Source organism: Nycticebus coucang, chromosome Y (genome assembly GCF_027406575.1).
Source record: "Nycticebus coucang isolate mNycCou1 chromosome Y, mNycCou1.pri, whole genome shotgun sequence".
Classification (NCBI taxonomy): Eukaryota; Metazoa; Chordata; class Mammalia; order Primates; family Lorisidae; genus Nycticebus; species Nycticebus coucang.
In genome coordinates this window covers 3,337,521-3,352,331 of record NC_069805.1, presented here as the reverse complement: position 1 = coordinate 3,352,331, position 14,811 = coordinate 3,337,521, and the positions used below count along the sequence as shown (strand labels likewise).

Below are 14,811 nucleotides of genomic sequence, written 5' to 3'. Positions count from 1 at the left end.
TAAACAGAAGATCTCTGAGAAAGGAAACTACTTTCCAAACAGAATCCAACTCCTTTTAATACTTTCCATTATTTTACAGAATATCTAACATACACAATGTGCTAAAACAACAAACTATGTACTGTCAATCACTCTTTTAGCTCAAAACTTACTGTCAAGACAAAAGAAATACCACGAGAAAGTACGTGACTTATACAACAGCGTAAAAAAAACACTAAGAGCTTACTTAGAATTCTATTAAAATTTAATTTTATTAACTTTAAGGTATGGAAAATATCTTCATTTCCACTGAAAGGAATGGGTCTAGGATTTCATTTATGGGTATTTATAAAAAGTGATGGTAGATGTCATTTTGTTTTGCTCATTTTAGGAGAGTAATTACATAAATTTGTCAAACTTCATGTAAATTTATTTTCCCACAACATATGGCCCCTTGGGTATCAAATTCAGTAGGGGAAACTTAAGAAATATCACACTCCAGGGCAGCACCTGTGGCTCAAAGGAGTAGGGCGCTGGGCCCATACAACAAAGGTGGCGAAACCCAGCCCTGGCCAAAAACTGCAAAAAAAAAAAAAAGAAAGAAAGAAATTTCACATTCCAGATTTATCCTTATAAGAATAAGACTACTGGGATATTTTCCAGACTTATTCTTATAAGAATAAGGCTACTGGAACATTTTCTGTTTTCTTCCAATGATAGCCAACAAATGTTCCAGGGACATCTTCAAATGCTGCAATAACACAAAAATTAAGAAATACATTCAGGGCGGCGCCTGTGGCTCAGTGAGTAGGGCGCCGGCCCCATATGCCGAGGGTGGCAGGTTCAAACTCAGCCCCGGCCAAACTGCAACAACAAAAAAAGTAGCCGGGCGTTGTGGCGGGCGCTTGTGGTCCCATCTGCTCTGGAGGCTGAGGCAGGAGAATCACGTAAGCCCAAGAGTTAGAGGTTGCTGTGAGCCGTGTGACGCCACGGCACTCTACCCAAGGGCGGTACAGTGAGACTCTGTCTCTACAAAAAAAAAAAAAGAAATACATTCAAACAGTTCCAAATTTCTTGGAAGATATAGTTACTATTATTTCTCCTGCAGACAATATAGATACTATTTATTTTTTCTTTAAACATCTTCTCTAACCTGAAACTAAAAAGCAGGACTACTTAGTCATATAAACATCAAGCCTATTGGCTTAATGACTTGCCCGCCTATACTATTTTCTTTAAAAATGACATCTTCATAAACATATTCTGCCAATGTTGAGGGATTCAAGTCTTATAGTCAGAAATGCCAAGTAATGCAAATATTATCAAAAAACTAATCTGAATCAGTAGACCATACTTGCTTCTGATCCCACACCTGAATTTTAGTTGGCACTTAACAAAACTAATCATCTTCATAGATATTTGTGTGTGTGTACATATATGTGTATATATGTAAATGTATGTACATATATATGTTACATAATATACAAAGATGAAATGCTGTACTCTAGACCAAAGTTTTTTCTCTATCTTAGAATCCACTATCATTAAACAAATTACCACTCCAGCAGAGTCCACAAAATAGTGTAACACCATTTTAAGTGACACCAACATTTAAACTTTTCTTGGGATATCCAGAGTGTTTTCAAATAGGACTGACATACAGGGCTATATATATTCTATATATTCTATATGTGTTCAACCCTGCAGCTGTTGTAGGAAAGCAGCCCTAGTCAAGACAGAGAGAATATCAGAGAATATGTATGTGTGTATGCATACATATGTATGTATATATACATTTCATATTAGGGGCTATACAGTTTAAATTAGTATTTGTTTATAACTCAGAAAACTATTATCAAAACATGTCTCAATTTAGTTAAGATAATAATGCAAAGAGCAGGGGTAAATAAATGAACACATAAACTTACACAGTGGAAGGACAAGGCAATGAAGACATGCATTCCAATGAATGGTGAAAAATCTGAATGATGAGCAACAGAACTATGAAAATGCATATATTAAAACAATGCAAAACTGCCAAGCAGCCTTCTATATAACACATAGTGCAATAGTTGTAAGAAAATATAAATATAAACATAGGTACAAAGAGTAAGTAAATTTTCACCACAAAACCAGTGTTTACTACTGACAAAGAAAGTAATACAGGGGATCATATTTCCCTTCTCTCAATACAGGGGATCATAGTTCCTCACATAATCAATGCTTGTAGAAAGGGTCTTTTGAGTGGCATTTTGTTTCATTCACTTCCTTGGACTCAGCCTCCAAGAACACTCCTGGGGCTCTTTTTGAGGAAGTGTTCTGCTCCTTGTGAGGATCCAGGGCAGGGCAGGGTCGCATCCCAGGCGTTGCTAAATCCCTATCAGTCACTTTGACAGACACCTGCTCTTTTAAGACTTCCACCTTCTTACTCAGCTCATTCCTTTCTGTCTGAAGAGCCCTGCATAGCTTCTCTAACCGTTCCAGTTTTATCTGAAAGGCCCTGTGCTCTTTATCGCGATCAGTTTTCTATAAGACAAAAAAGGCAGGATTTATGTAACCCCATTACTATAAATCAGGTTACTATATCCACAATTGGGTAAGTTGAGTCATAATAAAAACTACTTTTTATAACCTCTTGAACCTCACTAGTAAGAAGTGCTATTTATATTTTAATTATTCTAGAGCAGTGCAATAAAAATTAAGTTGTTTCTCATATTTTTTTAATTAACCAAAATAGAGTTTTTCACTTTATTAAGTTGACTTAGTTAAGTATTAAGGAAATTTAAGAACTTAATCACAAATGGTACACAAAGTTTTCTTTTAGAAGGATAGATATTGCTAGAATTGTAACTCAAGTCCTTGTCATATAAAGCATAATTCCTCAAGGGCACAGACATCTGTTTTCTGAAAAATAATTCAAAGTTAGAGCTCTGTCAAAAAAAAATTTTTTTTTAAGAGCCAGAGTCTCACTATGTCACCCTCAGTAGAGTGCTATGGTGTCACAGCTCACAGCAACCTCAAACCCTTGGGCATAAGCGATTCTCTTGCCTCAGCCTCCCAAGTACCTGGGACTACAGGCACCCATCACAGTGCTCAGCTATAGCCCTGTCCATTTTAATTAGTATAATAAAATAAACCACAATAGCTATTTTCTTTCACCTTTTCAGCAAAGCTCCAAAAAGAAATTTAAAACACATAAAATCATATTCCATAGGCAGCTGCTATTTTCATCTGCTTGCAGTGTTTTCAAGCTAGTTATAAATAATTTGTTTTAACTGTTACATCTAACTTATTGAAGTCTAAAGGATGTAGGTTATTAATTGTGGAATCTAACTGAACCAGCCAATTATAATGTACAATATCTATTATTAAATAAAAATTATTGCTATAAACATTATCATTTGCATAATAAAAATAATTGAATAAAATATTAAGGGAAAAATTCCAGCAATAAAAACTCACTTAAGTTTTCATTTTCACATTGGGTTTTTCTTCCCTTCTAGTATCATTGAGAAGAGATTAACATACATGCTCCAACTTATTTTTCTTATGAAATCCTATAAACTATTCTAATCAAGTACTTAAAAGTGAAAAATTTAGTGGCTGCCAATGGAATACATTTCAGTGGTACTTACACCCCATCTTGGCAAAAGTACTTTGTTGCCTTTTAGAAAGGAGTAAGTTAAGGCAGAAAAATAACTGAACTAATACTTCAAGCTCTCTGCAGGGAAATCTGAATAAAAAGCAGCCTTTCCTGTAGAGCAATGATTCTCTAAGTATGGTCCTTCAGCCAAGAACATCAGCATTACTTAAACACTTAAGAAATGCAAATTCCTGGGACACATCTTGAGCAATGATGCAAAAACAATTAGGAGGATTAGAGGAGCAGGATACTACACTTAACAACTCTAAGTTTGCCCTCAGAACTCTGCTCTAGAAGAAAGCTAAAATTAGACACTGTGTACTATTTAAAAGTCTGAGCTAACTACCATATTTTGCTGTGTATAATGTGCACTTTCTGCCCAAATTTTTCATGGGGAAATATGGGTATGCATCACATGGTTAGTATGGCTTGCGACGGGAGCCCAGCAGATTTCCACCAGCCTGCCAGGCCAACCAGGTTTTGGTCCAGGAGGACAGGGGACACAGGGGAAGGAGGCTGGGGTGCCCTTGGCTGACCCACATTAGGTGGAAGGGGTGCTGGTAGGGCAGGTGAGGCAAATCACAGATGTGGGGGTAAGTAGCAAACCCGAACCTACAGAGACCCATCTGACTGCCTGAGGGCTGAGTGGCCTCAGAAACTCCTGGCCATCCAGCCCACCATGTCCTTGGCATCTGGGCAGTGACCTCAACCCTAAAGGAAGGAAAAAGGTTCCTAGGAGAGATGTAAGGGGCAGCCTTTCCCAGGGCATACCCTTGTAAGAAGGCATGGCAATCTAAATGTTTATCACCGCAAAATATTAGCCCTCCCAGATGTGTCTCTCCCTACTGAGAGCCAGCCACTTTCTCAGGGATCAATTTGGGCTAAAAATGTTTTAGCGTTTTACACAGCCAAATACAGTAGTTACAGGAAATTAAATATCTTATTCAAGACAATGTAACTCATTGTAGGAGAAAGAATATAAAAATCAAACCTACACTTACTCAGTAACCCTATTACTGCAATTCCAGCCTGTCTTAATACTGAAATACATGAGAACCCATTATTCAGTCATATAAAACCATCTCACCTCTTCAGCCATTTGCAGAAGTACTTTATTATTATTTTCCCATTTGGTACGCCATATTATCATTTCTTTTTCTAATTTTTTAATTTTCTTTGTCATCTGTGAATCAACATAATCACAAATTTAAATTCTAAGTTCCATTCCCTGACACACATCAACAATCCTATCATACTGTTCTTTCCTTCCCCCATAACTGCGCTTCCCTTAAACAGCTGAAAGCTGTGCTATTTTTTTTAAGAGTAACTGTGCCTATCTTTTGTTAGCAAAGCATATCTTAGAAGCTTCTGGGGTAAAAGCAACAGTAACCAAGACAGAAATTTTTTTTTTTTTTTTTTTTTTTGTAGAGACACATACAGAGTCTCACTTTACCACCCTTGGTAGAGTGCCTTGGCATCACACGGCTCACAGCAACCTCCAACTCCTGGGCTTACGCGATTCTCTTGCCTCAGCCTCCCGAGCAGCTGGGACTACAGGCGCCCGCCACAACGCCCGGCTATTTTTTGGTTGCAGTTCAGCCAGGGCTGGGTTTGAACCCGCCACCCTCGGTGTATGGGGCCGGCGCCCTACTCACTGGGCCACAGGCGCCACCCCAGAAATTTTTTATTAAGAGAACAGAACTGGCAGAATAGGCTGAACTTTATGGTTAAGACTGATGTGCTAATTCATCATATCCTTGTTAGGACAGACTCTCAGTCCCAAAGGTGATCAAGAATCTGAAACCACATCAGTATACAAACTACAGGTAACATAATTTAGGTAAGTGGAAATATATTTTAAAATTATTGAAACTTTAGTGTTATTTAACCTCTCAATTCAAAAGTCTGGTGGGGTTTTATGTTTGTTTGTTTGTTTTGAGACAGTCTCACTACATTGCCCTTGGTAGGGTGCCGTGGCGTCACAGCTCACAGCAACCTCAAACTCTTGGGCTTAAGCAATTCTCTTGCCTCAGCCTCCCAAGTAGCTGGGACTACGGGCACCCACCACAATGCCCAGCTACTTTTTGTTGCAGTTGTAATTGTTGTTTAGCTGGTCGGGGCCAGGTTTGAACCCGCCAGCCTCAGTATATGTGGCTGGCGCTGTAACCACTGTGCTACGGGCGCGGAGCCATCAAAAGGCTGTTTTAAACAGGTCCAGAAATAAGAAAGGAAGAACCTAAGTGACAAAAACAAATTTTTAGAAATTCAATGATTTAGCTACATCTTTCCATCAGTTCTTTTCCAATCAGTTCTGCATCTTTCAATCAGTCAGATAATGTTAGGGAAAATAGGAAAAAAACCTGTATTTTCATCAATTAAACACAAAACTGTATTGGGAAGAACTCTCTTAAATGTTGGTCTAGAACGATCTCTGCAGAGATCTAAAAGAAAGGAATATGTTCAATTATAGGATCATCTAAAGTACAGAGAATCTGTAAGTCTCTCTCACACCTCTCTTCTGTTTCAATTGTGGACTTGTGCTATATAGTCCAGCTAATGATAATCTAATAGGTCCCCTTCCACTGAAGCTTCAGATGAAAGGAATGGCAGGCAGGATTAACTCACTGCTTACTGAAATCTCTATATTACCAGACCTAAAAATAGCTGTAGGTAGTAATTTGAGCAATTACTATAGCCAATCATTGTTCGAAATACAGAAATACAACATATGTTTTTGTTGATCTCATTTTTCATAAGAAAGAATAAAGCACAGACACAATAGTTGTTACTTATCCTTAGCCATACATTAAATGATGCAAGGGTTATTAATTCAGAAAATTTGACTAAACTGAACAACTTATAATAACCATGACTAATGTCTATTGAATGCTTTCAAATTTCCCTGCTACTACTATACTATCCTTAACCAGCCTTTTTTTTTTTTTTTTTTTTTTAAGACATAGTCTCACTGTATCACTCTTGGTAGAGTGCCATGGCATCATACAGATCCAGCCATTGCTTTTTAAAATTCCAAATTTGAAAGGGAAATGCCAAGCTAAACAACTTGCTCCAAGGACATCACACAGTGCAAGTAACAATGTTCATTGCACAGTCTATGCTCCAAACCACAGTGCTATCTACTTATTTTGCAGAAAAGGCAGAAAATTCTGCTCTTTAACATTGTATTTTTAGCATGTATTATGAACTGGAATGACCCAGAACACTTTTTTATACCTAATTTTAATAATGGTTTTTAAATTTTGTATTATCTAAGGATGCATCCTGTATAGTATGTAAAGTCAGAATTTGAAAAAGTGAAAATATTTTCAGGCATTAGTTAGGTCCTCAGACGTGCATCTGTTCTAACCACAATACATTATTACTTTCTTGAAGCTGGAAATTATTTTTACAAAATAATTTATAAAAAGCTTTGTGAAAAAAAGGCCAAGGTGTGGTTACATGAAGTGAATTTAAAAGAAAAAAAACTACTACTAAACTGATCTTAGTAGAGGACTTTCCTTCAATTATGATACCAGTTTCAGAGAACTAGGTTCATTGGCAACCCAGGATAATTTCAGGGCAAAATTAATAAATAAGCTTGTGGAAGGAAAGACAATATAAAGTTAAGATACTATCAGATTAATATATACTCATCTAAATAGCAATTACATTTAAAATAACTTCTTACATATATTCCTTTTCATATAAAATTCTACTAAAATATGTAAATACCTTTTCCATTTCCTGCTTGAAACTTGTAAAGAGTTCATTGCTTTTTGCCATTGTAGTCTGGAACTCTTCAAACTTATCCAGAAAAAGTGAAAGCTACAGAAAAAAATTATCATATATTCTGAGTTTAAGCAATTGAAAATTCCAAAGACAAAAAAACCCCAAACATTTAATTTGGGAGTCTCTAGTTGTCTAGAGATATCATTTATTGGATCATCTAAAAGGGAAGGAAGGGTTTCAGGAAAAGAGAGAAGAAACACAGCTCAAAAGAGTGTGACCCAAGAGACCAGCCAGCTCTCTTCTATTCAGATACTTGTTCTTCCCCTCCCCACCTCCCCACTGCAACCAGGAGAGCAATATGAGCTAAAGATTTGGTGAATGGCCACCTGTCCCTCCTTGGTGCATTTGCCACTCTTGAGGTTTTCACTGAAGAGCAGAGCCCTGCAGTGACTGGGGTGCCTGATACGGGAGCCCACAATCCTCTGGCATTTCTCAGAGTCACATCCCAGAGTCAGACATGTAGGCAGGATCCCATGACTCCAGGACTTGATCAGATTGCCAGGGGACACAGGAAGCAGATTTTATAAACTGTCTCAAAAGGTGAGAGAGGCCACATGGAAAGAACCGGCAGGAGAATACAGTGGGTGTCTGAAACGTGGCAATCTGAGAAAACAAGCATTTTCCCATGAAAAAGTAGTTCTTTTAGACTAGGGACATTCCTCTGGCAGGGAAGATCTCAGTCTATGCCCCATAACAATTGAGTACAGCACGTTCAGGTGCCTTGCAAGTATACACCAAAGGTCAAGGGTAACTTGTGGTCCCTTTTGTGAGCTTATTTGTGGCCCCTTTCTCATAAGCAGACTTCCAGTTGGATGAGCTTGCTTTGACCTCCTCCTGGCAGCTTTCCATAACAGCTGAGAAAATGACCCTTGGATCTTCACAATGCTCAAAGGAGGGCTATCAGACTAGGGAAGGTCCCCGTGAGGAAGATCTTAGCCCATAGCATCATAGCAACCAGATACCTGAAACAAGAGGTAATGAAGAACAGATTTCAAATTGGAGAGCCTGCCCTGACCTTCTCCTGATGGCTTTACCTAGAGGCTGGGAAAATAATCTCTGAGCCCTATTAAGACTTTGCAGACCCTTCCAGGCATGCATAACACAACCAGGCCCAGCATTATTCTTCCATCCACCTCTGCTGTTTTGGAGAATATGCACAAAGCAAAAAGGCCCTTCCCAAATCCTTGGGAATTCCCGTACTCCCCCTGAGAGACTACAGCTTATCACAGGCAAAAAGAACATCTTTAACAGTTGGCTCCTTTATGCAAGCATCAACCACTGACAGGGAGAACAAATCATCACAGCATATAACAACCTAATCGAATTCTTACTCGCAAGTACCACCCACCATTTTGGAGATTAACCTAGTGACTCAGTATAATTCATACTGCTGGAAGGAGCTGAACATAGCAGGATAGAGGCAACCTGAAGGGAACACTGGTTTTTAGCACAGCAACAAAATTTACAGGTAGCTGTTATTTTTGAGAACTCTCCCTCCTCCACTGCATACCTCTTAACTAATTGCTGAACTTTTCAAGAGTCTGTGTAGAAACACTGCACTACAGAGAAGATGCAGAAGAGATCTGTTATCTACCAATACCAGGCTTCTGCAACTAAAACCATCCTGACTGCGCTGATTCCCTCAGAACCAAACCTAGTAGTACCCTTTGCATAACCTCCACTGGGAGCAAATGCTCCCCTGTGACTAGGGATTTAGCACGCCTTCTCCTTGGTGTGGGAGCCAAATCAGAGGAAGAGTCCTAGACACCACAGCCACCACTTGGGAACCCTGGGGGAAGTCCTCCCTGGGTCTCAGGTATGGGAGAACCTTGGAACGTGGCAATCTGAGCTCCAGTTTACCTATATTAACCCTGGACTGCTGAGACAAGCCTCTGCCTATGCCAGTGGCCATTAGCAGTCCCTATGCTCATGGAACAGCACTACACATGGGAAGCTCAGCCTCTAAAATCCCCAGACCCAGCCATGAAGCTCTTGCTGTGCTAAGTTTGACTCTGCTCTTGTAGCTTCTGGTCTGCCTTGACTGCAACTTCCAGGTCTGTGAGATCCCACCACTGAGACCTTACCACTACTGCTCAGCTGGCATAATCTCCCTAAGGTCCAGGCTTCACTAAAGATCCCCCAGCCCTCAGTAGCTGATACGTCTGGACTTAGCTCAAGATAGAGTCCTCAGAAAAGGAGAAAAGAACAGCAGCCACAACAGAAGAAACCAGCAAAAGAATCCCAGCACCATGAGAACACAAACTAGTCCTGACACCTTTGAAAGAACACAATGGAGCTAAAATAGTGGACTCCATTCAAAAGGAAATTGCCAAAATAACAGAAATGAAATTAAGAATATGGATGGAATATTAATGCTATCAATTAAGATTCACAGACTGAATCTTGCTCTCAAAGTGAGTAAGAAAACACAACCCAGGTTCGGTGCCTGTGGCTCAAGTGGCTAAGGCTCCAGACACATACACCTTAGCTGGCAAGTGTGAATCCAGCCTGGGCCCACCAAACAATGATGGCTGCAACCAAAAAAAATAATAATAATAATAAAGCTAGGTGTTGTGGCGGGCACCTGTAGTCCCAGCTACTTGGGAGGCTGAGGCAGGAGAATCACTTGACCCCAGGAGTTGGATTTGGCTGTGAGCTATGATGCCACAGCACTCTACCCAGGGTGACAGCTTGAGGCTCTGTCTGGAAAAAAAAAAAAAAAAAAAGAAAAGTAAAAAAGAAGAAAATATAACCCAAGTATCTGCTGTTTCCAACACATCTAAATCACAAGGAAACTCACAGATTCAGCATGTAAAAAAATATTCCATGCAACTGAAAATCAAAAGAGATTAGGTGTATTAACTTTAAGCCAACAAAGGTAAAAGTCAAAAGAGTTCATTATCTCATAGTAAAGGGAGAAATTCAGGAAGAATACTAAATATGTATATATGTGTCCAACATACATACTCTCAAATACATACCAAAAATATATATATATATATTTTTGTAGAGACAGAGTCTCACTGTACTGCCCTCGGGTAGAGTGCTGTGGCATCACACGGCTCACAGCAACCTCTAACTCTTGGGCTTATGTGATTCTCTTGCCTCAGCCTCCCAAGCAGCTGGGACTACAGGTGCCCGCCACAATGCCTGGCTATTTTTTTTGTTGCAGTTTGGCCGGGGCTGGGTTTGAACCTGCCACCCTCGGCATATGGGGCCAGCACCCTACTCACTGAGCCACAGGCGCCGCCCATACCAAAAAAATTTTTACTAGAGTTAAGCACAAAAATAAATTGCACTATCATGATTGGCCAGTTTCTCAACACCATACTGTTATAGCAAGACAAATCTTCAAAGCAGGAAATAGGTAAAGAAACAATGGCCTTAAAACAAACTCAAAACCAAACACATGTGCAAATATTTTCAGAATATTCTATTCAGGTGACCCGCAACCCTGTGACCCGCACCTGCCCGGACTTCTATAAGAGCGGCGCCACCTACGACCCTGCCCGCTGGGCCTCTGCACACCCTGACCAGGAATTCTGGGAGCCACACAACCCCACATCCTCCTTCTTGTAGCCTCTCTGCCTCCATACCAGCTCGCTCATCTGGCCAGGGACTCTGGTAGCCGGGTGCCCTCCCAAACCCTCCCTGCCTCTGCGCAGAGCCCTTCTCTTGGTCAGAGACTGCTGGAGCCTTGGGCCCTCTGTGCCAAAGTCACTGGGCGCCAGGCACTCCCAGAACCATGTGCACCACCCCTCCCCCCACCCTGTTGCTGGATCTGGGTGTGTGACACTCCAGAGCTGCTCCCATAACCAGAACTGTCTGGTAGGCACAGCCCCAGAGGAGCTACACAGAGTCACTCCGTACAAAGATCCAGCAAAATAGAGTGATCCCACTGGGGTCTAATCTCGGAGAGACATCTCCCCAACTCTGAAGATGGGAAGAAGCAACAGTGAGAAACAATCATAAGGCGAAATCAACAGAAAAACTCTGGCAATATGAATAATCAGAGTAGATCAACTCCCCCAAGGAACAAAGGGACAGACACAGCACAAGATCCCATGCACAAACAAATAGCTGAGATGTCAGAAATCAAATTCAGAATCTGGATAGCAATAAAATCGAATTAGAATCCCAAGCAGTAACCCAAACGATGTCTCAAGAATTCAACGAATTCAGCAGAGCATGATGGCAGACATGTATAACCCACCTTTCCCAAGTCATCAGGTGACAGGAAAAGGGGTCTGGACCCTTTCCCTGTGTGGATTATTGATGTGGACAGACAGCTGGAGATGCACAGAGAATTGGCGGATTGCTGTATATGAGGTATAATTTAAAAACACAGACTCTGTTGTAGAGACTTTTCCCACTTGGCCATGCTGGCCAGCAGGCCCCTTCCTCACGTAGGACAGCAGCCTGCAACTCCTAGCAAAACCTAATTGACCAAAATTTATTCCTGAGCTGAGTGTGGCACCCAAAAGGGGAGCAAGTCAGAACCACAAGGTGCTAAGCAACCAGATAGAAAAATGAAGGGAAGGGATCCCTCCTGGGAAACAGACATTTTGAATTATCTAAAATGGCGGAAACCTTCCCTCAGAACAACAGGAGTGATTAAATAGACCAGAACATTCCTGGTGGGGAATATTGGAGTGGGCTGGCAGTTCAGGCTGTGCAGGGAACTGGCAGATGGCTGGACTCAAAAGTCCAGATTCAAGTAAGACTCTGAGCCACAAAAACTGAGGATAAGGTTTCCGTGTGCTGCAGCTGTGGCGGCAGTGAGACCCAGCAGCAGCTAGCACTCTCCCCCACAGCCAATTGCAGTCACCAGTCTGCAGGAGAAGGTGGGAGCGGAGTGGAAAGATTTGTGAAGTGTGGACTCTTACACTGAGTTGGGAGGTTCGATAGGAGTGCTGTCTGGAACAGAGCAGCTGAGGTTACACAACAATTAGATAATAAAGATTTACAGAAACTCCAAAATGGCTACTAGCCAGGTAGGGTGGTTACCATGGTAACAGTATAAACTGTGAATCAGGTATAAGCCTGGGAACCACTAACAGCACCACCTGGTACCCAGAAATTATATTGCATTACAAATATATTCCTACGAAAGTCAATCCCAACATAATACATATAGACGCATATTCCTACATATATACAAGAATAATACTTTTGTGGTTGCTGCCCTTTTTGTGTGTGTGTTGTTCTTCTTTCCTCACCATTTTCTTAGAGGAACAATTGTTAATTTTTATTATTATTTATATATATAAAACTTTTTTATTTTTATATTTTCTTTTTTTAATTTTTTCTTTCTTCTTTTTTAACATCTTTATGAACACTTTTTTTCCCTTCCTTCTCTCTTCCTCTCTTCCCTCCATATAGTTTCTGAGAGTGCTTATATCAGATCTTTAGAGGTTTATTTGTTCGTTCGTTTTGTTTGTATGATTTTCACCATTTTTTTTTCAATTATTTTACAATTATCATTATCTTTATTGTAGGTTTTTGCTGTTGTTGTCATTGTTGTCTGTATGTCTATGTGTTTCAAATTGTTTGTGCATCTTTGGGCTGTGTGTCTGGTAGCCTTTTTATCTGTTTACTTGCTCATTAGGTCTCAATGAGTTTGGTGTTTCGACCTGTAATTCTGAGCCCCCAGCACTCCCCTCCACTCTCATTCTGAAGTGTGGAGGCCTGTCCCCCAGGAGTCCAGATTCTTGGGTGACTACTCGAGGGGTGTGGACAGGGCCGGGATGCAGCTGGTCAGTGCTGATTCTGCGGCACAGGAGTGAGGAGACAACAGTCAGATGAGAGGGAACCACGCAGGAGTGGCAGTGCCCTGAGACACAGAGTAGCAGCCGTTTTTGACAACAATGAGGCCCACCTCCAGATATCCTGAAGCCACACCCCCTGTCTCCCTGAGCAACCAAACCTCTGGAATACTGCAAAGGCAGTCCTAAGAGGGAAATTTATAGCACTGCAATCCTTCCTCAAGAGAACAAAAAGAGAGAAAGTTAACAAATTAATGGGACATCTAAAACAACTGGAAAAGGAAGAACATTCCAATCCCAAACCCAATAGAAGAAAAGAAATAACCAAAATTAGAGCAGAATTAAATGAAATTGAAAACAAAAGAATTATACAGCAGATCAATAAATCAAAAAGTTGATTTTTTGAAAAGGTCAATAAAATTGATAAACATTTGGAAAAAAGAGTAAAATCTCTAATGTCATCAATCAGAAACGACAAAGACAAAATAACAAAAGACTTCTCAGAAATTCAAAAAATCATTAATAAATATTACAAGAAACTTTATTCTCAGAAATATGAAAATCTGAAGGAAATTGACCAATACTTGGAAGCACAACACCTTCCAAGACTTAACCAGAATCAAGTGAAAATGTTGAACAGGCCAATATCAAGTTCTGAAATAGCATCAACAATACGAGATCTCCCTAAAAAGAAAAGCCCAGGACCAGATGGCTTCATGTCAGAATTCTACCAAACCTTTAAAGAGGAACTAGTACCTATATTACTCAACCTGTTCCAAAATGTAGAAAAAGAAGGAAGACCACCCAACACGTTCTATGAAGCAAACATCACCCTGATCCCCAAACCACGAAAAGACACAACAAGGAAAGATAATTATAGACCAATATCACTAATAGACATAGATGCAAAAATATTCAACAAGATCCTAAAAAACAGAATCCAGCAACATATCAAACAATTTATACACCATGACCAAGTTGGTTTTATCCCAGGGTCTCAAGGCTGGTTTAATATATGTAAATCTATAAGTATAATCCAGCAGATAAACAAATTAAAAACCAAAGACCATATGATTCTCTCAAATGATGCAGAAAAAGCTTTTGGTAATATCCAGCATCCCTTCATGATCAGAACACCAAAAAAATTGGTAAAGAAGGGAAATTTCTTAAACTGATAGAGGCCATCTACAGCAAACCCACAGCCAATATTGTATTGAAAGGAGTTAAACTGAAATAATTTCCATTCACATCAGGAACCAGATCAGGCTGCCCATTGTCTCCACTGCTTTATACCATTGTAATGGAATTTTAGCTATTGCAATTAGGGAAGAAAAGTCAATCAAGGGTATCCGTATAGTGTCAGAAGAGATCAAACTTTTACTTTTTGCAGATAATATGATTGTATATCTGGAAAACACTAGTGACTCTATTACAAAACTCTTAGAAGTGATCAAGGAATACAGCAGTGTCTAAGGTTACAAAATCAACATTCATAAATTGGTAGCCCTTATATATACCAACAATAGTCAAGCTGAAAAAACAGTTAAGGACTCTATTCCGTTCACAGTAGTGCCAAAGAAGATAAAATATTTGGGAATTTACCTAACAAAGGATGTGAAACATCTCTATAAAGAG

General features: G+C 40.0%; 1 protein-coding gene across 1 annotated transcript in view; it reads right to left on the bottom strand.

The window, feature by feature from the left end:
- Positions 1 to 307: 307 nt before the first annotated feature.
- The window catches only part of LOC128579092 (gamma-taxilin-like), a 72,547-nt gene continuing 58,043 nt past the window's right edge, over positions 308 to 14,811 (bottom strand). The window contains exons 6-8 of the mRNA XM_053581365.1: positions 7,355 to 7,447; positions 4,710 to 4,805; positions 308 to 2,505 (exon numbers count right to left, since the gene is read on the bottom strand). Coding sequence (XP_053437340.1) covers positions 2,197 to 2,505; positions 4,710 to 4,805; positions 7,355 to 7,447 — 498 coding nt within the window. The 3' untranslated portion in view covers positions 308 to 2,196. The remainder of the gene's footprint in view (positions 2,506 to 4,709; positions 4,806 to 7,354; positions 7,448 to 14,811) is intronic.